Genomic DNA, 24,850 nt, shown 5'->3' on the forward strand with positions numbered 1-24,850 from the left:
TACTGTTTGCAAAAGGGTGCATTGTGTGAATTTGTTAAAGATGCATGTAAGTCTAGGTTTTTTTTTTCCTCAGAGCTGCTCTCTGTCTTCTTGCTGTAGCAAAGCGCTGTAAGATACACATGCTCAGAGCTAACCCCAGGCTCAGTAGGAATCAGGTAGCTGCCTAAAGCATGATACTTCTACAACAGTATTTGACATCTCTGTTTCATTTCTCTGGACAACCCCACATACCATCAGTCTGTCTTTCCCACTATCTATCCCTGTTCTTTCCTTCTGTGGCTGGATTGACAGGACTCTGACCATACACAGGGCTCCTCATCCCTGGGATGGCAGAGTTCTGTTTTACTTTCTGATAACATCCTGGCACTTTTTTGAGGTGGGTCTGCAGACAAAAAAGTATGTTTGTAGCTGTGCTTTGACACTGGTGCTCTGATACTAAATAACTACTAATTGTCAGCATCTTTTAGCTGAAACAGGATGCATATTCACAAACTTGCCCTTGACTAATCATGGCTTTGGATGCCTAGTTAAATGTTTTCATGAAATATACACCACTGTCATACAGAAACACATTGCTTCTTGTTCTCTGACATGCATAAGTTTATTTTCCCAACAGAATTTCTGCAAGCTTGCTGTCCCTGTTCCGCTCTCTATATTGGTGTTTGCAAAACTGTCTAATGATTATAAATTCTCTTTGTTATACAGTTGGATGGCACTTCTTCCAAAGCTAAATTGTTTGCTGATCAGCAATGTGATTTTTGGCAGTACTTTATTACTGTTCTAATGAATTCCTAAAAGCAATCCTTAAATGCAATAATTTACTTTGACAGAATAATTTTCTCAGTTGTGCTTTTAAAAAGTATTCCTAAAAGCAGTATTTACATTTTGGGTTCTTGCATGATCCTGTAGAACCACTTGATTTATTTAATTAATTTATTTATTTTTAATCTAGAAAATGCAGCTTGTCCATAAAGTGCTTAAAGTCTAGTGGAAAAATGTTACCTTTGTATGTAAGTTCTGTAAGCCCAGTTTCTTATCCTGTACCTAAGCATCACTGATGAAGTGAAAAGAGAGTGATAAGGAATGCTGGCATGAAATGCAGAAAAATAACAGAGCACAACTCCTTAGATTTCACAATTGAATATGCATGTGTGTCTATGAGGGTCAAAAGTGTGTTTTTGCAGTTAAATTCTTTCCATCTTTTCACAAGTTGCAAGCACTTGTTTGCAACTAAGTGCAACTTAAAAATATTTGGGGATTTTAACTTTTAGTCATACTTGCCCATGACGAGCTTTTTAGATATTTTTCAACCCTGCTATTCTTCAGGGTGAGAAAACGCAATTACTTTGTTTGTTAAGTCCTTGCTTATGTAATTTTAAATCTTTTGTTAAGAATAGAATTCTGAAGTTCTTTGTTTTTCTTTTCAGAGACTGATGTGCCTATTGTATGTCCTGACCAATGGATATCATATACTGGTCACTGTTACATAATTCGCAGGGACCCCAAAATATGGAAAGATGCTTTAACATCTTGCAGAAAGCAGGATGGGGATCTGGCTAGCATCCATAACGTTGAAGAGTACAGCTTTGTTATTTCTCAGCTTGGGTACCGTGAGTATTTGATTTTTTTTTTTTTTTTTCTTTTTCGGTACTATATCATTTATACTAAAAAAATAAGAAGTTTAAGAGAAAAGGAGGAGGCTGTTTAAAAAATACAAATAAAAAAATGAGCAATATCCTCATCACAAGGTGCAGAAGGATTTAAATTCTAAACTTCGAAAGTTGGAAAAAAAAATAGGAGAATTAAAACTAGAGAGACTATGCTGTCATGATAAAGCTGTGATCAATGTTGTGAATTGCATCAAATTCCCTTCTCAGGGTCTGCTTCTACCTCTTCTTGTACAGGTTAAGGCCATTTGTAATGTTTTCAGAAGCTGGAAGATTTTTTTACTTTCTTTCTGCAAAGATAGCTGAGAGAAAACATTATTTGTTGGTCAGAAAACTTGGGGAAATTATGGATCCTATTACTGCCATGTCCATGTTTTTCAAGTCGTGAAATAAGAAGCTGTCTGTCTCAGTACGTGTATTAAGAGGCACCCCATCTGAAATGGGGTACTTCAGTGTTCACATACTCAAGTTCTTGCAAGTCAAATATGGCTACAGATAACCTTAGGTGAGATGCTCCTTTTGTGACATGCAACCATGCTGATGCTGAGGCCATTTTGTAGTTGCTGTTGCTTTCCATCTAAATTATTTCACATTTAGTGTCAGATACTACTATTTGATGGGTGAGACATCTTTACCCCCATGTTTGCTGCATTGCAGTAACTAATCCTCTATGTGTTTTTAGTACCCTGTCAGGTAGCTTATTCTCCCTGAAAGGGCAGCAAGCTCTCTTGAGCTGCTGCATAACAGCAGGAATAGCAATCTGAAAATAGCTGATCTGCTTTAGTTTTGTATCCTGTCCAACTCCACTGCAACTTGTGTTTGTTCTTACAATCATAAAATCATAGGATATCCCAGGTTGGAAGGAACCCACAAGTGTTATCGAGTCCAACTCCACATAGAAATACCTAAAAATTAAGACATATATCTGAGAGTGTTGTCGAACAAATTGTTCTTGAACTCTGGATCCTGTTCCAGGGCCTGACCAGCCTCTGGTGAAAATGCTTTTCCTCATTTCCATCTTGACCGTCCCTTGATGCAGCTCTGTGCCATAGTTCTGGAGCTTCTACCAGAGAGCAGAGCTCAGCGCTGCCCCTGTGCTCCCCTGTGAGGAGCTGCAGCTGCCGTGGGACCTTCCTTGAGCCTCCTCTGCTCTGGGCTGACCAAACCCAGGGACCCCAGCTGCTCCTTTAATGCCTTATCTGATAGTCCCTTCCCTGTATTCCCAATCCTTCAGGTGGTCTCCAATAGTTTTATGACCTTCTTATATTTTGGCACCCAATCTGCACACAGCCCTCAAGGCGAGGCAGTAGGAACCAGAGTAGAGCATGGCATAGGGTGCAGTAAGAGTGATGTGTTGTCTTGTGAACTGTGCAAACTTTTTTTCTTTGAAAAGGGATGATTAGGAAAGGTGAGACCTCTTGATGAGGCATTAGGACATTTGAAAGAATTTGAAGGAGGTTAGATGCATTTTTGACTCATTCCTTGGAAGTAAGTTGTTTCAGAGGTTAAATACCTTTTCCAAAGGCCTTTTCTGGACCGATTGCATTGCACTGTTTTTTTTTAAAGTGAATATTTCTGAAAGGCATATAGTTCTGAAGGAAACCAGACTTCTCACAGATGGCACAAATACTGCAACAGACTATTTAGAAAGTAATATTTTCAGAGGAGGAAAATTGAAACTGCTGAAAATGCCTTTTAAGGCATTTGTCTCTCAGTATCAGATTGTCATTTCTCACCCCTCTGATGAGAGCACTGTGTACTGCAGTGCCTCAATAATCTTGCCTGGATCAGAACTCTTCTGCAATAAGTGCTGTGCAAACAGAGTAAAAGCCCATCTTTGCACCAGATAATTCAGTCTAGTGATAAGACTGAGCAATAAGGGGTAAGTATGAGATAAGTATGGTCACAGCAATTGCATATTGCTCTAAAATGAAACAAAGTGTAGGAACAGATGATGGGACAACTTGCAAGTGTGCTTGCTGACTGTCATTTCTAAGAGACATGCCGGGTGTCTGAGCATTAGAAGAGATGGTACTTGTACTTTCTTTCCTGTGCAAGAAGTGAAAGAGGAGTTAGAATTTTATTTAGGTGGTTAGTTGTATCTTTTTATATATTTTATCCGAATGTTTTAAGCTGGAAAAGGAGAACAAGGCAGACTATGCTACAATATAATTCAATACAGAGAGCAGGTTTGTGCTTTTGTATGAAGCTAAACACTGCTATTGTAATGCCACTAGAGTGAGTGGCTTTTCCTGAAGACTGGAGTGCGTATGTAGAGAATGCTGTGCCTTCTACATGAAACAGGGAGCCTTAATTTTCTGTGACTTCCTTTTAGCCTTCCTGAGAGTAAGATCCTATATATAACATAACATATAAGGACTGTTGTCAATCATGTTTTAGAGCCAGATGATGAACTTTGGATTGGGTTGAATGACCTCAAGATTCAGATGTATTTTGAATGGAGTGATGGGACACCTGTCACCTATGCCAAGTGGCTTCGTGGAGAACCCACTCATGCAAACAATAGGCAGGAGGACTGCGTTGCTATGAAGGGAAAGGTAAAGTCATGTTTAACTATTGACTTAATTATATTTTATTTATTTATTTATTTATTTTGCTGCTTCCTTGAGAAGGTGGCTTTCCTTTTAGGTAAATCCTCCCCCAAGGTCCAGAGATTTCTGTATGCACATGTGGACTTTGGAAGAAACTTTTAATTACACTGCAAAGCACATGAACATCTAAATCTTTTCTTTGGTCAAGTTCTGCTGAGAAGTGTGTAAATACATATTTTTTCCATGGCAACCAGGCTATAGTGCACATAATCACTGAGCAAGCAGATTTTTAAAAGCAAAAAGTTTTTGTGTGTTAATGTCCTTCTTGGGCAGCTCCTATGACAGTGTTAGATGAGGATGCATTAGATGCTTTGTCTGTATTATGGACTTAGAAGGTCAGGCATGGGAAGGTAGCTGAATGCTTAAACATTAGGGTGCCAGAGTGCAGCACTGGAACCTACAAAGAGTTCAGTTGTGAGTTGGCAAGAATAGTTACATATATAGTTACAGATAAGTACTGTGGAATGTGATTTTTCTTTTTTTTTTTTTTTTATTTTTATATGCAGAGACGTTGGTAGAAGATGAGTAAGCTTACAAATGAGATCTAACATCTGGATGGGTCTTAAAATAAAATTCAATGGCTAGGATCACAAAGCATTAATATTTGACTTCACTGGTTATGATGATGATGATGTATGCTAAAATGACATGCTAAAAGTGGTAACATTCAGTGCAGCCAGAGAACCCTTGATCATTGCTCAGAAGTTTCTTATGGAAAGCTGGCATGCATAATATTATAAGAACCAAAAATACCAGTTCAAGGCTGCAGAAGCTTGGCATTGTAGTGACAGGACAAAGTATAATGGTTTTAAACTAAGAGAACTAGATTTAAATTAGATTTCTTAGGAAAATCTTTATAACATGGGTGGTGAGGCAGTGGAACAGGCTGCCCAGAGAAGCTGTGGATGCCCCATCTGTGGAAGTGTACAAGGCTTGGTTGGATGTAGCCCTGGGCAGGGGGATCAGAAGAAAATAGTCTTGAAAGTTCTTTCCAACCCGAACCATTCTATGATCCCCTTTCCTCCTGAATGATTATTGAATTAGTAGTTTTTGTAAAGATGTTGCATTGCTGTCACCTCAAAGGGTCCAGTTTCCAGCGAGGTTAGTAATCAGAAAAGGTGTACATCAATGTTGAATCATTCTCAGCAGGAGAAGTCAGACTGAGGTTGAAATTCTGTACTGAAGTTAGTGTAGGTTTTCTTTCCTTAAAAGCTAGGAAAAAATATCCTTAAATACTTAAACATAGAGTACGTCTTTGAAACCTAAATCCCACTTGACTATGATATTCTGTTCTCATGTTCAGGATGGATTTTGGGCGGACCATTCTTGCGAAAAGAAAATTGGCTACATCTGTAAAAGGAAGCCCCTGTCAGAAGCACCTACAGGAGAGGAAACTATTGACATGGGCTGCCAGAGAGTAAGTGAAGAAAAAGTTGTTGAAGCTGAATTGGCTGCTAGGTAGGGCTAAGAAGAGAAAATGGCTCCTGACTGGATCTGGAGGGAGAGGGAGGAAAAAAAGGAGAAATGGTTTCTGCATTGTCATGATTAGAACAGCTGGCCTCGTTTTTATGGCAGATGGGACAGGTGGTACAGATGAATAAATCCAGACCCTGTCTCTTTGACTGTTGATGTTCCCTTTGTTTTTCTAGAACTTGAAAGTGTACAAAACTCAAATGTGTAGCTCTTGAGTAGGCTATTGTTCCTTGATTGGAGTTTAGACCTTCATAAAAAATTTTTCTTATGCAGCTGAAGAGCAGTTGCTCTTCAGCTCTGTCTGCAATTTTCTTTGTTACTGTTGGCAATAAGAATGTGTTTGTCTTCATGATATTCTCAAGGTTTTGTGTAGGTTTTAAGTGTTTGGCCATGCTCCCTACTTTGAAGAATTTGTTACAAGTTCCTAAACAAAATGTATCCACTGTGCTCCCTCTGAACTGCCGCTGAATTTATTCCATGTTGGATAGCCTTCTTGGTGAGAAACTGAAGAATACCAGGAGAAAATTTGTATAAGTTGTTTGCTGTAACTCAGCCACTATTCCTCTGTAAGCATATTCCTGAGATAATGATATTTGGATGACAAAGCATTAGAAGAGTGTTAGTGTTATTTAATAATCTATAAACTTTTCTAATGTGTCACTAGCAATCTAAAAGGACAAGCTTAAATTTGCTTTCCATGGCAGTTCTCATGCTTGCACACCTATGTGCTAGGCAGAGTACTGAAAACGCACAAGAAAAACCTATCATCTCTTTTTATAAGTGGAAATCAAAAATCATTATAAATCAGTACTTTATAAAATCTTTCTTCTTGCCTGTTTCCACTCTGCCTTTTGCAGTTCAATTGTTCCTTTGGCTGATGGTTAGCTGACAGTGTCATGAGATTATTTTTTTTTTTCTTTCTTTATCTTTTACATTTATGTTTTCATATATTTTTATAGGAACTTTATGAACACTGTAGCGCATTTGATCACTTAATGCTTATTTTGACAGGGCTGGAAAAGGCATGGTTTTTATTGTTACTTCATTGGGAATACATTTGTAACATTTTCCCAAGCAAATCAAACTTGTGAAAGGCATAAAGCGTATTTAGCAACTGTTCAAGACAGGTAAGTGAAAACTGCTTGCATTAAGGGCCGCATGAGAATTTAGCATCTAATATCATCTGAATGATCAAAATAAAGATTTTGATATGGATGAAAATCTTGCTTGAGAGGACAGCTATATAAACATACAAAACTTGTAAAAGATTTTGCATACATATTCAAATCTATGAATTCAGTTCATAGTAAAAATAGTCAATGGATATGAAATAATTTTTTGCCATTGAAAGCCAAGGAAAACATAGAGTTTTGTTTTTCTTTAATTGTAGTGGTTTGAGGATAAGTTTGCTTGAGTGTGGGAGTAAGAGCACAGAATTCAATTTTAAATAATCAAGTGAAGAGATTTAAGTGAATTCCTCTTGAAAGGTAACTGAAATGAGGAAGAGGAGCTCGATGTCAAATATCAGTTCTTTTCAGAATTGAACTACTTACTCAAAGTTTAAATAAGAATCCAAATGAGGATAGAAGTGCTTGGTACTTTAAAACATCACAATTCCATGAGGGTTCAATGTGTGCTAAGTTTCTGAGCAGCTGACACACATTATTGAATACAGCGTATTTCAAAAATGAAAGAGTTAAGAAATGAAGGCTGGTGTGCCTGCAGTTGACTCCACGTCTTACACTTTCTCTGATTTCTTTCATTATAATTTGAATAGGTATGTTTCAGCATGAAAACTGTTTCATGGATAGTAACCCTGAAAATGCAGGTTGAACTGCAGCTGTGATAAAAAATAGTGAAGTAATGTGGTCTTTGGACTGTATCTTGTTACAAGAGAGACTTTTTTTCTACATTAGTTCTGATTTTCCAAAGGCTTTTTATTTAAACACAGTAATGAACTATGACAGCTTTACCACTGAGTAGGTTTGTTTCCCAAACATAAAAGTTCATGTATGATCACTGGATCTGATTTGCAGTTTTCCTTAGTTTAACAGTTTGTTATCGTCATACTTCAGCCTTGACTTTAGTGTATTTCTATAATAGTGCTGAGGCCTTTTGTGGTTTTTGGGTTTGCTTGTAACAAGAAGTTATTAAAATAGAAGGGTACCTTTGAAATAGAAGGGTATCTTTGAAATACAGTGGTATTACAATTAAGTCCTGTCTTGTTCCTTCATTTCCATATCCTCTCCAATTTCATATCAATTCACCATTATACCACTTTCTATACTGGACTGGAAGAGAAGACAGAATACTTTGGTATTCAAGCTTACAAACTAAATATTATGTTTTGGTTTGTTCATGTAAATCCCTCCATGTCATTCTTTTAAGAAAGTACAAAGGTAGTTCTGAGAAAATAAACTATTTACAGTTTTAAAAAATGAATCCAGTGGTATTAATTTAACAGTTGTATTCTTTTGAACAGATATGAACAAGCCTATCTGACTAGCCTGGTTGGGCTGAAAACAGAAAGATACTTTTGGATTGGACTTTCAGATGTAGAAGAAAAGGGAACTTTCAAGTGGGCTAATGGCGAATATGTCTTATTTACACACTGGAATTCTGAAATGCCTGGTAGCTATGACTCTATGCTTTCTAATGAATGCAGTGGCCAGAATATATCGCTCACCAATTGCATTTTTATTTCAGTCCTTAGTCCCTGTCTAATGGCACAATGACCAATTGCTCTCAGATATCTGTCTGCTCTCTCAAGCATGCTGTGCTGGTGCTAACTTGCTGCATGCACTCAGGCTTTTAATCTGAGTGTGAAAGAAACTTCAAAGCTCTGTCAAGTTTCTGATTTCCCGTCATTCTGCATGTTCTACTCTAGAAGATCATTCTCTTCAGACATATTGTGCCTTGCTCAAACATCCTGCCTGTTCAGCCATATCTCATAGTGCGTTTGCTAAGTGCATGTTTTGAGTTGTGGGAAATCACAGCACACATAAAACTCCTGTCTTAGAGAAAACAAGGTTGTAGGAAAGGACAAGAGGAAGGTTTGTGTTTAGTTTTTTTTCACTTAATATCTTTCCTTGATGAATTGTACGTATGTGTATATATGGGAAACCTTTTCACGTCTGACACGGTCACATCAGAAGGAAGATGATCTCCTGCCTTCAAGATTCTGATGTGTTATATCAGGCTTTTGGGAGGTTGTCTGATCCTCTTCAATTGCACTGTCTTAAATTCTGATTTAAATGTGTCTCATGGAGTGGTAAGGCTGAGTAGACTAAGACAGCAGCAAGCCTATATATAGCGAGCTCATTTTATTAAATTATAGTCAAATCAGACAAATTTGGGAAAGCTGCTCTTATCATGTCTTCTGTTTTAGGGAAGAATTGGTTGAATTGCATGATGGTGCTACAGTCAGCCATTGGAACTTGATGTGATTTGATGTAAGGCACATCAAGTATCTCAGATATGTATCAAGTATCTCAGATATGGGTGAAGCACATTTTTGCCTTTTTCTCCATGAGTTAGAAAAATTTTTCACTCTATACGAGCAAATACTTTGGTTTCTAACAGGATAGAATATGAAGTTTTCCAAAATTCTCATTGACCCCCTGAAATGTTGCCTTTATGTGTTCGTGTTTTCAACCAGGAAGAAAGCCAGGCTGTGTTGCTATGAGAACTGGAACTGCAGGTGGATTATGGGATGTAATAAAATGTGAGGAAAAGGCAAAATTCCTATGTAAAATGTGGGCAGAGGGAGTAACACCTCCACCTGTTCCTACAACAACTCCTGTTCCCAGTTGTCCAGAAGGTTGGGACTCAAACAATCGTATTAGCTTTTGTTTCAAAGTAAGTTGTTGCTTCATTTTCAATTAAGATGTTTGTATTTGGTACACCTGCATGCAATAAAAATTGGTATACAATAGTCTTGCTGTTTCATCAGCTTATTCACGGATTATATGTTTAGGTCCTGTCCCCTTTTATTGAGGTATTTGTCATTTTCTTTACTTTTTTAAAGTCTGATCTTGAGGTCTGATTTTCTGAGCTTAATTTTCCATCCTTGTTCTATTAAAAGCGTATTTCTCCTGTCAGTTTGCAGCAGTTATTGCTGTCAGCAATGCAGTCTGCCAGCTTGCCTCAAAGATGCTCGTTTGAAACCTGTTTTTCAAACAGATGAACACTAACTGGCCTTATTATAATTTGTAATTGTAATTTTCTGTAATCCCCATAGAGTAAGTTAATTTTAAGTGAATTGGTTTTGAATATCTTGATCATGTAATCTGTTTATGGTCTATTATACCTGATGGTAAGATATGCTGTCTTTAGCCTTTTTCAAAAGGAGAGCAAAAGAAAACATGGCTTGAATCTCAAGAGTTTTGTCGAACTATAGGAGGAGATCTTGCCTCCATTAATGGTAAAGAAGAGCAGTATGTGATATGGCGTTCTATTGCGTGAGTATCTGTAATGTCATCATCTGTTCACTGCAATTATCCTTTTGATCTTTCTGAAATATTTCATTTTGAAATTACTACACATGATAATTTGTTTAACATAAGCAAATGTACAAATAGGAAAACTGTCAAGATATAAATCTAGTCAGTGTTTTGGTTCATTTTAAGAGCTAATCAGAAAAGAGCCAACTTCAGATTCTTCTTTTTTTTTCCCCTACACTGGGTATGTAAATACAGTTAGTAGATCCTTGAACTGTAATAAGAAAGTGAGAGATTTGATCATACTCTGAATGTGATAACACTTGTAATATGACACGAATGGAGGGAGCTCAATGAACACATGTACCTGTCTAACTGGAAAGCAAGACTGAAACCTTGCAGACTTGCAAAATGCAGCAGACCTTCAAGTAAGAGGTCTCAGATCAGTCAAGGAAGAAATCTCTGCATTACTATTAATTGGTTCAATAAATTCTGATTAATCAGTAAAGCATACCTGCTTGAAGACAACAAATAGCTAAGGTACTATTTTTTAATGTGATTCTGCTGCAGCAAGTAATCTTGTTTTTGGAAACACAACATGCCTTTAAAGAGAAAACAGAGAAATAGTAGGTACTGGACTGTTGTAGAAAAGTGGTAAGACTCCTTATTAGATTTTCAGGAGTTGGATTGGATCTGGACACATTCTGTATAAGACAATGTTTCAGACTGACTTGAGTTAATGTGTAGTGCTAAAAGCTAGAAATGTTAAATTTTACCAGTTGTCCTCTCCACTTTTTATTTCATAGAGGTTTAAGAATTATTTGTATAGAGGCTTATGAACTGCTGTGGATGCTAGGTTATAAAAATATTGTAATGGCCTTATTAGTTTTGTTTTTATGTTTAAGCTCTTTATAAATTGAATATTTATTATTTTTCTTCTTTTGTTTTGTTTAGAAACAATGGTTTTTACCACCAGCATTTCTGGATGGGCTTGTATTACTTGAATCCTGATGATGGCTTTGTCTGGAGTGATGGATCTCCGGTCAGTGGTTTAATTCTTCACAGCTCTTATTTTCCATTCCCTGTGTTTCTCAAGTGGGTGGTGTAAATGTCTGTGTACAGTTTTATGTTTAACCATAACACTCTGCTCTGTCATGTTCACTTTAGGAATCTTATGACTAGCAATTTCATGGCTGAATTTTATGTCTAAACCATACTGATTTTTTTTTATTAGAAGAAAATAATACATACTTAAATCAGTGAGAAAGTTGAATTCATGGAGACTAAAAAAAAAGTATGTTCTTATGAATGAAAGTTTGTTTTGAAATAAAATAACCTATTGTTAGTATTTCTGTTCTTTTCAAATTACATCTTGATCTGAAGTGGCCTACATTCACTGGAGCTGAAGGCAATTGTGGCTTGTCTGTACGTTAGACTAAGATGTTAAACTGTGGAAGCAAAATTGGTTCTGCAGATGTGGGTGTATTTAATATGAAGTTGGTAAATATATATATATATATATATATATATATAAAAATATATAAAATATATATATTGATAAAAGTCTACATACAGGAAACTGAAATTAGAATTTAAACAGGAAAATTAGAGTAGAAGTAATATTTTTATTAGATAAATGGCAATACTTTTGTGTTTCTCTGTAATGTCCTATTATTTTACTCAATTTTACTTAATTTAGCAACATATGGCATTCACCATCATTGTCATTAGATGAATTTAATAGAATTTATGCCCTTAAAAAAAAAAAATCAATATTCTTCCAAGTTTGATAAGTAACAACAGTTACTTAAATTGTGGTCCAAAAACAAATCTGGAATGTCAGTATTTGCAGGGGGAAGCTGTTTTTCTCTTACCTCAGTTTTATCTACTGGCAGTATAAACAGATCTTATGCCTGTGTTTTGATACAGCCTCTTCCTTTTCTCCGTTATTATTGTACTGTATTACAGGATCCTCACAAAACCTTTTCTGTCATAGGTGAGGTATGAGAACTGGGGCTTTGGGGAACCCAATAATTACCAAGGAATTGAACTCTGTGCAGAGATCAGTGGTGATTCAAGCATGCTTTGGAATGACAGGCACTGTGATTATCTATATGGATGGATCTGCCAGATAAGAAAAGGTACTGTTGCATCCTTCTCTGTTTTGTGAGAGTAAGAAAAGAATCTGTTTGTTTTTTTTTTCCCCTTAACTTTAAAACCAAAAAAATTAAAAACCTGTTTACCATAACAGTTCTCTGTGAAAGCTGAAATGTGAAGGTTGCATAAGGATTTACCTGTCTTTGATGCATCCAAAGATACAGAAACAATGGTGCCCTGTTGGGGCTTCTTGCTATTCTTTCTCTACGATTTCAGAAAGATAAATGTGATTCCTCAAAACTAGGAGATGTTACTTTGACTATTCACATTCACTTCTTATTTCATGCTTTCTTCAGTAAATGCTACTTTTTTTTTTTTTCTCTGAGTTGAGCTTCAGCTTGTAAGAAAATAGGTTACAGTACTTGAAGTTTTGTGTGTGAAAACTCTCTCCTTTATTTGACATAGGTACTATTTGATAAATGAATGTAATCTATAATTGCAAGATGTAGCCTGATTTGGGGATAATTTGTTTTGCATTGACTAAGTTTTATATTTATATTTATATATATATTTATATTCATTAGTTGTTTGTCACAAAGTACTCTTGAATTCTAAGTTTATTATCTGAAAACATCAAGACAAAAATTATTTTGGGAAATTATCTGCTCCACAAACAACACGTGTAAGTACCTTTGAGAATTCTGGAAAGTGCTTAGTTAAGCTTTTTGCCACAGTCATCAGTTGGGAGGGCAAGGAGCAAAACAAGGATGTCTTATTTGTAATTATCAGATTATTGACAGTAAGTACCAAATCTACTGTGTGTTGGTAAAAGGATTACTTGGGCATTGAATTTTCTATTAAATGTCAATATAAATGAGATTATTTATAGTACAAACAAAATTGATAAACCTGTAGAGAGATGTCCTGTTTTAGAAATTGTTTTTCTGTGATAATAATGATGTCGTGAATCTATCTCAAATCAAACAGGGATATACTGTAACCTGAAATATTATTTTTAGGACATACCAGTTAATTTCTTGGAAGTATATATTTTCCAGTCTGATTTTCTCTGTGGAGATTTTTAAGATCTCAGTGTAAGCTCTTTCTGTTCTGAGAGAACAACCTGGTCGATGAAAAGCTGGACATGAGTCAGCTTTGCAGTCTGGAAGGCCAACTGTATCCTGAGCTGCTTCAGAAGTGAGGTGGCAGCAGAGTGAGGGAATTGATTGTCCTCCTTTGCTCTGCTCTTGTGAGGCCCCATTTCGAGTACTGCACCCAGGCCTGGGGTCCCCAGTGCAAAGGAGGACAGAACTGTTGGAGCAGGAATAGAGGAGAGTCAAGAAAATGATCAGAGCGCTGGAGCACCTCTCCTGTGAAGAAAGGTTGAGGGAACTGAGCTTGTTCAGCCTGGAGAAGAGAAAGCTCCAGGGAGATCTCACTGCAGCCTTCCAGTATTTAAAAGGAGCGGTATTTAAACAGGAGGGAGACAGACCTGTTACAGTCTGATAGTGATAGGACAAGGATGAATGGTTTTAAACTGAAAGAGAGGATATTTAGATTAGATTTTAGGAGGAAGTTTTTTACTCAGAAGGTGATGAAGCACTGTGACAGGCTGCCCAGAGGAACTGTGTGTGCTCCATCCATGGAGGCATTGAAGGCTGGGGCTCTGGGCAGCCTGATCTGATTCATGGTAACCCTACCCACAACAGGGTTGAAGCTAGATGATCTTTAAAGTTTCTTCCAACCTAAGCCATTCTATGATTCCTGCTAAAAAAGGTGGGAGAAACAGGACTGTCTTAATAGCAAGAATGCCCTGAGACATAAGATTTTCAGCATTTAGGAAATATTAAATACGATCACTTAATTTAGGCAAATATCAGGATGTTATAAAGTGCCTTGCACATTAGGAATAGTTTATATCTAGAGCATCAGTGAACAGGAGTTTTTATTTAAAATTGGCCAAAAATAAGAGATTTAGACCATTTAGTTCCTTCTAGTTTTTGGTATTAAATCCATGGCTAACATAAAATTCAGTGTTAAGAGGCATGCCTATCGCTCATGGTAAACATTTTGTCTTACTGTTATATTAAATTCCTTTTTCTTACAGGTGCAAGTTTAAATCCCGAACCAACAGAATCTCCTGTACCCAGTAAGTGTTCTTGCTTTTGCTATTAGTGTATGTGTGTTTAAGCATGTTTTTAAAATTATACTAATGAGAATATCTTGTACCTTAGTAACAGTATAGTTAGCTTACTATTTATCTTGCAGAGTATGTGACTACTGAGGATGGATGGATTATAAATGAAGACAGACATTATTATTTCAGCACGGAGAGTGTTCCAATGGAAAAAGGTCGAGAGTTTTGCAAACAGAACTTTGGAGATCTGGCAGTCATTGAGAGTGAAACTGAAAGAAAGTTCCTCTGGCGATATGTAAGGAAAATTAATTAATACTATGCAATAATCCAGAGGAAATGAGTGTGTTCACAAGTCCTGTTCAATCTGTTATTCTCCTTACAAGTTTTATAACAGTGGAGTCAGTGAAACTGCAGTAGAATTAAGCCAGATGAAAATGTATGATAAATCCAAGCTGGTTTTTTTTTTTTTTTTTTTTTTTAGATTGCTTCTTACCAGAGACAGGGCCTTTTGTGTCTAGAAATAAGTACAGTAAGCATTAAATAAATTCTTATTTGCTTTTAAATTATACCATGTGGCAGTTAGAACACGTTATCATAGAATTATAGAATCATAGGATATCACAAGTTGGAAGGGGCCCACAAAGGTCATTGATTCCATTGTATCTATCTGCAACTGCTAATGTCTTAATGCTTAGTTTTAATTAATTTTTGGCTTTGTTTTAGCAAGAACCATTGTAATCTTGAGCTACAATTTGCTAGGGCAAGTGAGTTAACTGAAAGATGATGGATGAAACATTTGAAGTAGTGAATCAAAATAGGTATTTGTCTACACACAACTCTCTGAACATTGGCTTTTGAATTTGTCAGTGTGTGTGAGATGTAGTCTATCTAGCAACCTCTTTTTGGTCAGGGAGGCAGAAGGACAAAATTGTCCTATGGAACATAATTAGGGGTGAAGTACTTGACTGGCAGACTATGAGCAAAGAGCTTTTAGATGATGTTTCCTTGGTGACTGAAAGTTAGTTGCCTGATTTCTGTCTTCAGACCACCTTCTTTAAGTCAGTAATCTAGAAATCAGATTCGATCTACTTGAAGCCTTCCCTGATCTTGCTGAAGAATGTCAGTGAGTTGACACAAGCCTATATTGACAACCAAGTTGTAGGAGGGTTTGTTTCTTGCAGTGTTTGTAGATGATGTCTGCCATAGAGGCTGTTCAAGAATTGAGAATTTCACTGACTTTCAAGTAAGACTGTAAAAAGTGATAATATAGTAAGCAAATGTTTTGGTCAGTGGTGAAGTGGCTGCTTTAAGTTTGCTGTTGTAGCTAGAAAATATAGCAATTTGTATTCCCTGTGAATAAATAATATATTACTCATTATTAATGATTTTGTGATAAGAGGAGTAAGCATATACAATATTAACTGTTATATTCTAGATCTTGAAAAATGGCAAAGAGGAAGCATATTTCATTGGTTTGCAACTGAGTGTTGATCAAAGGACCAGGTAGGTGAATGTGAACCATCATGGTTGCATTTGTTGAGCAGAGAAAAAATTGTGAAGTGCTTCAAGTGCTACAATGAAATTGTATCCTGTCAAAGTGCATGAAAATGTTTTTAAGTTCCACTCGGTATTTCCAGGGATTAGTATTTCATGCTTGATGTTTTTAATTGCAAATGTGTATGCTGTCCTAAATTTGTTACAATTTTTCATCTGCGTAGTAGAATAATCAAGCATTTTGCTTGTGTTATGACTAAAATCGCTTATGTGTAACAGGTAAAGTGAATGCATGACTTAGGGAAAATGGTGGGTGTATGTACTATCTCATTTTGAAATGATGTCCAGCTTTCATGTTGGCCTGGATGGATATTTTGAGTATTGTCCTATCAGCTGTAGAAATGTCTGCTTGTATAAATCAAAAGTAAGCACACATACTATGTTTATGCAAGGAGAATAGTTCTAATGCAGTTGGCAGCGAGACAAACCAGTCAAAAAAACCTTGTACACATTAGACTGTGAATGGCTGTACTAAAGATACTGCAAAATGACATTTTTTTTTAATATGAAATCAATCCTACTAATATTAAAGAAGTGATTTGTTGGATTATTTTTCTTAAGCTGGATGGATGGCACACCGGTGAATTATTTGGCATGGGCACCACATGAACCTAACTTTGCAAATAATGATGAAAACTGTGTAGTCATGTATAAAAATTTAGGTGAGTTCTGTATGTTCGCTGTTGAATTTCTTTATTTATGTGCTTGTGTCCCAAATTTTTTCCTCTGAGAGGCACCCATTCTCTCTCTTTTTTTTTTTTTTTTTTTTTTTTTTTTTTTTTTTTTCTTCTCTTTCTTCTTCGTTTGCTGTTGTATACTGTTGCAAAAGACCACAGTATTATAGTTTGGACTTAACATTTCTCAGTTCCTATGTTTATCTTAAATATAACATGGGGAAGCTCAGATAGAAGTTTGTGGTTATGATTGCTATGCAACTGTTTTATATTTTTAAATGAAAATGACTTACTGTGTTACTGTAGAACTCTACTTGTTTCTACTTGTTGCTTTCAATGTTCATGACAGCATGTCTAAAGTGCCATATTTATCCTAGATTTTGATATAGAATGATAATAAACTGAGGACTTTGGATTTGATCTTTCACCTTTGTTTCAGAATGAGTGTAAATTATTTTGATCTAACTAATTCTGGATATGGCAACATACAGTCCCCCTTTTTATCTCACACTTAGGATTTTGGAATGATATAAATTGTGGTTATCCAAATCCCTACATATGTGAAAGGCACAACAGTTCCATTAATTCCACACTTCCTCCAACAACATTTTCAACTCCAAGAGGATGTAATCCAACTTGGCTTTCCTTTCAGAATAAGGTACTATAACAAATGCAGAGCATGTTGGATGTTCGGCAAAACATTAAATAAAAGGAAAGAGATTATTTAATAATGTTGTTTCTTATTGCAGTAACATTGTTATTTTTTTCCAGCGAGCTGGTTTATGTCTACGTGTTTTTCTTTGTTTGCCCATTCACTATTTTGCTTTTTGACACTTCATTAGAAGTGATGTATAAACATATTTAGTTGCAGTTTATGAAAGTCATTATTTAGTCTTCTCTTCAAGCCTTTTTTAGTGCATTTCCTAAAGAATTTAGATATAGTTCTTGAAGCATTGACGCTTTGGTCATATGTTTTAGTCAAATTATAATGCTCTTTCAGTAATGAATATATTTTGCCTTTCTTGACTGTAGAACTGTGAAAAGTTTTGTCGAGTCAAATTATATAAAAAAAAATAAAAATACAAACAAACTAATGGATTGATATTGGTCTTGTAGAGCTATCAATATTAGTTGTCTGTCATTAAAAGTCAGGTTTTGCTTATTTTCTACCAATTTCGAATGAAATCTAGTATGCGTCTTGTTTAGGAGAATGTTTTCTTGAAACTTTACATTTTACCTAAAGAAATGGACCAAATTCAAAAGTTCATTTTGAGCAGAATGTGTTTTGTCCCAGTTAAATCTGTTATTTCACCACATTTTCTCCTTCCTGCTTTGCTTGAAACGATGTTCAATCTGTAAGTGATGTTGGAGTAAAGGTAATAAAAAGAGGATTTGTTCACGTTTTAGTGTTACAAAATATTTGGATCTTCAGAAGATGAACGTGTCACTTGGCATGCCGCAAGAACAGCTTGCATGAATTTAGGAGGAAACCTGGCTGCTATCCCTAATGAACAAGTGCAAGGTACTGCAAATAGTTCTGTATCAACCAGATGAGATGACATTTAGTTTTTACAGATGGTTGTATTCGTGTAAACATGGACAACATTTGAATGATTTCTCTGCATCTGATTTTGGTTCCACAACATACGATACTTAGAAGTTTACAGTGAAATCTGCACCTGAATCTACCAAATTCTACTATTGGCTTAGAGATGCATACATATTATCTTGGTGACCTAAGTAGTGCTTTTTCTGCCTGCACATGATGCCAGCTGGACCCAGCAAGTTTCATTCCAAGTGATGTAGTTTCACTAGTTGGTGTTAACTCACTGCAAGGCTTTCCACTGTAACTCAAGCAGAATGCCTTTGGGATTAAAACTTGCTGTCTCTGGGCAGTTTGGGGCATGGGTTTGACTGATCATCCACCTAGCCATTACTCACTTCATAGTTGCATCATTCTTTTCACTAGAGAAGCTTGTTTTAATGATTACAAGAATCACATCGTTGATTGGGTAAGTGGGCAGATATCCCATGCTTGAATAAAAATGATGCATTAAATTAGGAGAGATATTGATAGATGTTAATAACTTCTCTTTTTAGAAATATTGTTTTAAACTACACTGAGAAATAGATACTGCATAATGCATACTATTTGTGAACTCAAAAGATCTGAAAAATTATATTTTGTAAAACAAGTTGCACTTTGAGGAGTTAACTAGTTTAACTAGTTAATTAGCTAAAATGTTAGATTGCTAACATGAACTTAGCACTACTTAATTTTTTCCACGCTTGAAGAGATGAAGAGTCAAACTTTCACAGATTTATTGAGCATGATTAAATTCTTTTCTAACATAAAACTACAGTTTCTCAGATGACTCATGCAGGGATTGAATTCTGGGAAAGAATGAAATGATCAATAAAACTACAAATGACCAATTAAACTATTGTTACTGCTGTTAGTGTAGGTATAAAGACTTAAGTTCTTGTTACAGTTTCTTGCAGAGCAGCAATGCTAACATTAAGCATGGAAGTTTATTGGTCTTACTCTTGGAAATGTTAAGTAAGTTGCATTCATTTTAAAAGACTGAAAGAAGATGTGTGGGTAGAGTAGACAAATTTATCTATTTTTAGAGAAGAATGAGCTCATAATGTTGACTAGCAATTGGCAAAAAGCATCATAATTTTATTTTAGCAATTTTATTTTAGCAAACTGTTCGGTTTACTGTGGTCTAGTGGGCTGATGAATGCCAGCTGACCTAGCCTGCTCTGTTTTTCATCTACCCGTACTAGCTAGGATGAACAAGCACCTTCTTGGAATTTGCAAAGCTGTGGTAATTGCTCTTCTGAGACTCATTTTAAAGCATCTCTCTCGTACATTCTGTTGTTTATTATGGCAATTCAGGCTGCTTACTACACTTTCTCCAGTGGGGAAACAGTTCTGCTATTATAAATGCAGCTGCATGAGTGGCTGATACTCAGTTGTGTTGTCTCTATGATGCCACAATAACGTAATCACTCTGGTGGGATTATAAAAAATGTATATAATCTACACCACTTCATATTTCTAAATCAGTTGTAGAATTGGGATTCAAAAATGTTTTGAGACCCTATAAAACTATTCCTGTTACACTTTTGGAATTCATCCCACTACAAGGTTAGATGTTTAGCTCGAGTACGTTGCAACAGGTATATATGTTGGTTATCTGTTAAATTCAAAAGTCCCCTCCTTTTTATCATATCTATTTGTCTTGCCAGTAATAAACTGTTCTTTATTTTAGTAAAATACTTAATATCACCAGATGCCATTAATGACAATGAGGTCTGACACCTAGGTTCAATCACCCTTCATAGAAAATATTTCTTGTTTTCTTTCTCTCTTTTTCTTTTTTTTAATTATTATTTTCTTCAACTCTAGCTTTCCTCACCTTCCATATGAAAGATTTTCTTACTGACACATGGATTGGATTAAATGATATAAATCATGAACTGAAGTTCCTCTGGACAGATGGAACAGGAGTTTACTTTACAAATTGGGCCAAAGGCTTCCCATCAGGACATATGGGATCCTACTCATACGATGGCCAGGTAAATAGCAATCACAAGCTGTCCATTGATAAGTGCTTTAAGATTATGCGTTTAGGCATTTGCTGGGATTTGAAACTTTACTGCTCAGTTTACTAGTTTCATATCTATAGAATTTACTAGCAGCACTGACCTCACCGTAGTTGGTTTTCTTTTTTTTCCCCAGAAACCTGGCATTTTTAAGCATTACTTCAGGTGTTATTCATGGTGTTACGTATTGCACTGATAAAATGATCACTTACAAACCTTACACATACAAATCCAATAAGTTGCTGTGTTAGCTGTTGACAGGTGCTATGTGCTATAGTGCTTATGCAAAGATTGCTTTCAGGTTTCATTTCTGTATGTCCTTGAAGGCTCCAGAGCACCTGCATTTGCCCTGCCTTTTCTCAGGCTTTGTTAAAAAGACTGAGATTCCCACCTTGTGGCATTGACCAAATAGTGTGCTGAATAAGCACATCTTCCTTGTCCATTGCAATGCCTTGAATGTAGGAGGTTTCTCAGTTGGTGTGCAGCTTGCAATATGTAGTTACAGAAAAACATTCCCTGTTGTACATACAAGCAAATTTTGTTAGTCACATTTGTAGGAAGGACGTAGCTTTGTAAAAAGCTAGACATTCCAGTTTCATGAAGAAAAAGCAAAACAAAACTTCCCCTACTTTGTTGTCATACAAACTAATTTCATAGGTCATAGAGTCCCTCTTGCTAATCTTATGCGATTTACATAGTTCTCAATTGCACTATTAACTGTATTTTCTCTTGATTGAAGTTTTCACCACAGAAATCTTAGTTTTATTTATAATGTTCTTTTCCTGTTTTTGAAGGTATCACCTCTGAGCTTCGTATCCTTATTAGGGAAATTTTTTTTTTCTCTTTTAATGAGAAGTATTAGGATTTCTGTGAAGTCACCTGTGAAAAATTTTGGTCTCTATTTTATAAATTTCAAATTTATTTTTACTTCACCTCAGCAAAAAGAAAGAACATATCATAGTTTATAAAAGTACTTTGCAGCTTTTCAATTGGAGATATTTAAGTGTTAGTGCATTTTACTTATTATTGAAGTTTTTCTCTGTATAGTTTTTGCTGGATAGCAAAATTAACTAAGAAGATAGTGTATTAGACAGTCTTTGTTTAATATGTGCTAACAAAGTTTCTAGATATTGTGTCCCTGTAGTAGAATTTGAAATTTCACTGTAAAGGTGGTACCTACAGATCAATGGCTGCCTTTGAGTAGCAGTTGTCATGAGTTTGCTGCCTAGTATTATAGCTTGCAATAAGAAATTTAAAGGGGCTGATATTTCAGAAATGTGACATTGTCCATTGAAGTTCCTTTTTTTTTTTTTTTTTTTTTTTTTCCCACGAGCAAAGTTAATCTTTTCTACAGTAGTTGACTTAATTTCTCTTTTAATTGTCTGTGGCTTTCCTTTTCTTCATGCTGTATGCCTGGAGATGGGAGGGTCCAGAAAGTTCTTGTCTGCCTATTCACCGCAAGGTTGCTCAAGATAGAGCAACATTAAGAAACTCACGAAGTGGCAAGAGGAACAGAAACTCCACATCATTAAAAACTTATGAAGATATGAGAATAAAACTAGAATGTTATTTCTGTATGAAGACAAAAATGAGAGACTGAAGTTTCTTATTTATATTTTCTAGTTATTTGTAACTGATTTTGTATCTTCTTGCCCCAAGGCTGATTGTGTTGTCATGAGAAATAATCCTGTTAAGGAAGCAGGGAAGTGGGCTGATGAGAGTTGTGATAACAACAGAGGATATATATGCCAAATTAAAGCAGGTATTGCTGTTTTCTTTTAAAGTATAATCAAAGCTTATGAGTTCGCAGGATCTTGTGAGGTGTTAAGTGCTGGATTTCAACATGATTTCATTCTTGATAAAGATACATCAACAAATTGCTTTTCAGTCAGGAACATCAGTATCATGTTTGTCAGACCAAAGGTCGACTTAGAGACTACTCCCAGCTGATTCCTCCCAGTAAATGCTGTGTTACTAACTTCCTGAGCTGGAATTTATATCTAAGTATTCGTGTTTAGTATGAAATTTCACTGTAAGGGTGGTACCTGCAGATCAATGGTTGCTTTTCAGCAGTAGCAGTTCTAATTTTGCTGTGCATAGTATTATAGCTTAAAACAATGCATTTTAAGAAACTGATATATCAGAAATATATCCGAATGATAATTGTTCTGTGATTTTTGTCAGTCATTTTCTGAACATATTGGCTTTTAGAATGTATTCTGGGGAATGCTGAATTGTACAAGCTGCATGAACTGTCTAGAGTGTGAATGTAACTCATTCACAATGAGCTTGAGCTGATCTACCTCCAAAAGGAAACTAAAAGCAATGAAGCCTGACTTTAAATATCAGATTGATTTGTAAGAGCTGGTCTATTTTGTAGTTTACATTTTCTCTGGCAAAAAGATCTCTTGAAAACAACAAGCAAAGCACTTCTGTTGATGAAAAGTTGTGTCATACTCTATTCCCAATTCATTTAAGTTGTTATTCCCAATTTAAATTATACTGTTCTGGAAGATTACACAGAATGCTCCTTCACTTTTTATAGTGAGTTGCTCTAGACAGCTTTTTTCCTTTTGATAGCTCTGTAATTGATTTTTATTACAGAGTCTGGCCTGCAGAATAGCATGTTCAACCCATGATGGTCAGGGAATATGAAATGTAGAAAAGAGACAGGATGCTGTATCTTATTTACAATTTAAAGCAAATCATAATCACCTGTTGGACTAGTATATGAGCTGTTTTTTCCTCCTGTATTGTACAGATGCTGAGTTTATCCCTTCTACAACTACAGACCCAAAAAGCATTATCCGTTATGGGAACAGTAGTTATTTGTTCATCCGTACTAAAATGAATTGGGAAGATGCACGAGAAAACTGCAAACGTGATCAGTTTGACCTTTCCAGCATCTTAGACCCCTACAGTCATTCATTCCTGTGGCTAAAGATATTAAAGTATGGGGTACCTATATGGATTGGCCTTAACAGTAATGTGGTAAGAGCATCAAATTATTTGAGTGTGCTGTTGCTTTTCTCAGGGAAAAATTAGAAAATGCAAAGTCATATTACATCTTTATATTTTTAACTTATAAATTAATATCTTGGCCCTAAATACTTTTTTTACTGTCAGATTTACAGGTAGAGATCTCTACTCTTCCATTACTCTTCCTAAATTGTATGCAGCATACAAACTTTTAGTACTTTTTCTGTGACATTAAGCTCTATGCATTTCCAAACAATACATTCCAGGCTAGCATTTTGAATTATCTCTTTGTAGAGAGTGTATAGTGTTTATTTTGAGATAAAATCCATGTATTTTAAGATGTACAGTGAAAATCATTTATTCTAAGGTAACATTGGTTCTGTTACAGTAACTCTTCCAACATTTTGATGATAGTTAGCCAAATTATTAAATAATTGATTTATCTTATTTTATTTGTCTGCCTTCTCCCATTTCCTTGATATTCAGGTACATTCTTGTATTAAATTAAGCCTTCTTTTCTGCTCAGCAAAGGCACTGGTCCCACATTCCCTCCATTTGGCTTAACACACAAAGGCAGTAAAAACTGGTGGGCACAATATACCATTTCTTAAATAACAAAATATTCTTCATACTTACTAAACTAAATTATTCAGTTGCTTTCACAAGCATAGGTAGGAGATAAATTGTTTTTTAAATGTACTTTAACATAAAATATTCTATATTTCTTGAAGCCCAAGGGGAAAAAAATTACTCTTCTCACTTTACTCCTAAAAACTATTTTAAGTTAAATTATTAGTACATTCAAGTTAAGAGTTTTGTTAATTTTAGAATTCATTCAGTGTCACTTAATCTGCACTTCTTTTTGCTAAAAATCATTTTTTGCCCTAAATGAAAACTTCTTGCACAGGCATCTTCATAACAGACATTTGACTGACAAAGAAATGGTTAATACTGAATTCCTGGGGTTTCATTTTCAGACGAATGGACGTTATGAGTGGATTGATAACTGGAGAATGAAGTATACTAAGTGGGCTGAAGGAGAGCCAAAGCAAAAAATAGGCTGTGTTTATCTAGACATTTCTGGATCCTGGAAGACGGGATCCTGCAATGAAAGTTACTTCTCTGTTTGCAAAAAGCCTGATGGTAAGAACTGGAATCTAACTATTGCAATTGTATTGATTGTCTAGTTAATCGTGCTGGGTGGTATGTTGATATGTATTAAGATGCTGCGTTTTATTTCAAGAACAAAACAAATGAAATTATTTAAATTTAATTGAAATTAAAGAACCTGCCTTAAAGTGAGGGCCAACACAAAAAAGCAAAGCTAGTGTGACTGAGTAGCCATTGCTTTACATTAATAGTTTTATATAAATTTTATTCTGATATCATCATGTTAAAAAAAATGAAGGAACTTGAATCAAAAGGTAATGAATAGCGGCCACACTGGTATGGTGTTAAAGGAGAATGGCTGAGTGACTAAGCCATAAAGAGTTACACAAGGTGTTTTCTCTTAGCAGCTTTCCAGGTTTTTCCTTTATAGCTGAACAATAAATTACATTGAAATTACTGAAACGTTTACAGATGCTCCTTCAAATCTTTTCTACTT

The 24,850-nt window shown here is 35.6% G+C and overlaps 1 protein-coding gene across 1 annotated transcript in view; it reads left to right on the plus strand.

Annotated features, from left to right (window-relative positions):
- The window catches only part of MRC1 (mannose receptor C-type 1), a 49,363-nt gene that overhangs the window by 17,153 nt on the left and 7,360 nt on the right, over positions 1–24,850 (plus strand). Inside the window, exons 7-25 of the mRNA XM_042817082.1 lie at positions 1,428–1,610; positions 4,068–4,225; positions 5,583–5,696; positions 6,764–6,879; positions 8,235–8,383; positions 9,411–9,610; positions 10,088–10,212; positions 11,146–11,233; positions 12,188–12,332; positions 14,396–14,437; positions 14,557–14,720; positions 15,861–15,928; positions 16,541–16,641; positions 17,169–17,311; positions 18,061–18,175; positions 20,069–20,238; positions 21,925–22,027; positions 23,027–23,256; positions 24,222–24,387. Of these exons, the coding sequence (XP_042673016.1) occupies positions 1,428–1,610; positions 4,068–4,225; positions 5,583–5,696; positions 6,764–6,879; positions 8,235–8,383; positions 9,411–9,610; positions 10,088–10,212; positions 11,146–11,233; positions 12,188–12,332; positions 14,396–14,437; positions 14,557–14,720; positions 15,861–15,928; positions 16,541–16,641; positions 17,169–17,311; positions 18,061–18,175; positions 20,069–20,238; positions 21,925–22,027; positions 23,027–23,256; positions 24,222–24,387 (2,580 nt within the window). The remainder of the gene's footprint in view (positions 1–1,427; positions 1,611–4,067; positions 4,226–5,582; positions 5,697–6,763; positions 6,880–8,234; positions 8,384–9,410; positions 9,611–10,087; positions 10,213–11,145; positions 11,234–12,187; positions 12,333–14,395; positions 14,438–14,556; positions 14,721–15,860; positions 15,929–16,540; positions 16,642–17,168; positions 17,312–18,060; positions 18,176–20,068; positions 20,239–21,924; positions 22,028–23,026; positions 23,257–24,221; positions 24,388–24,850) is intronic.

This window comes from Centrocercus urophasianus, unplaced genomic scaffold (genome assembly GCF_019232065.1).
Source record: "Centrocercus urophasianus isolate 14NV4802_14NV808 unplaced genomic scaffold, USGS_Curo_1.0 seq_16, whole genome shotgun sequence".
Lineage (NCBI taxonomy): Eukaryota > Metazoa > Chordata > Aves > Galliformes > Phasianidae > Centrocercus > Centrocercus urophasianus.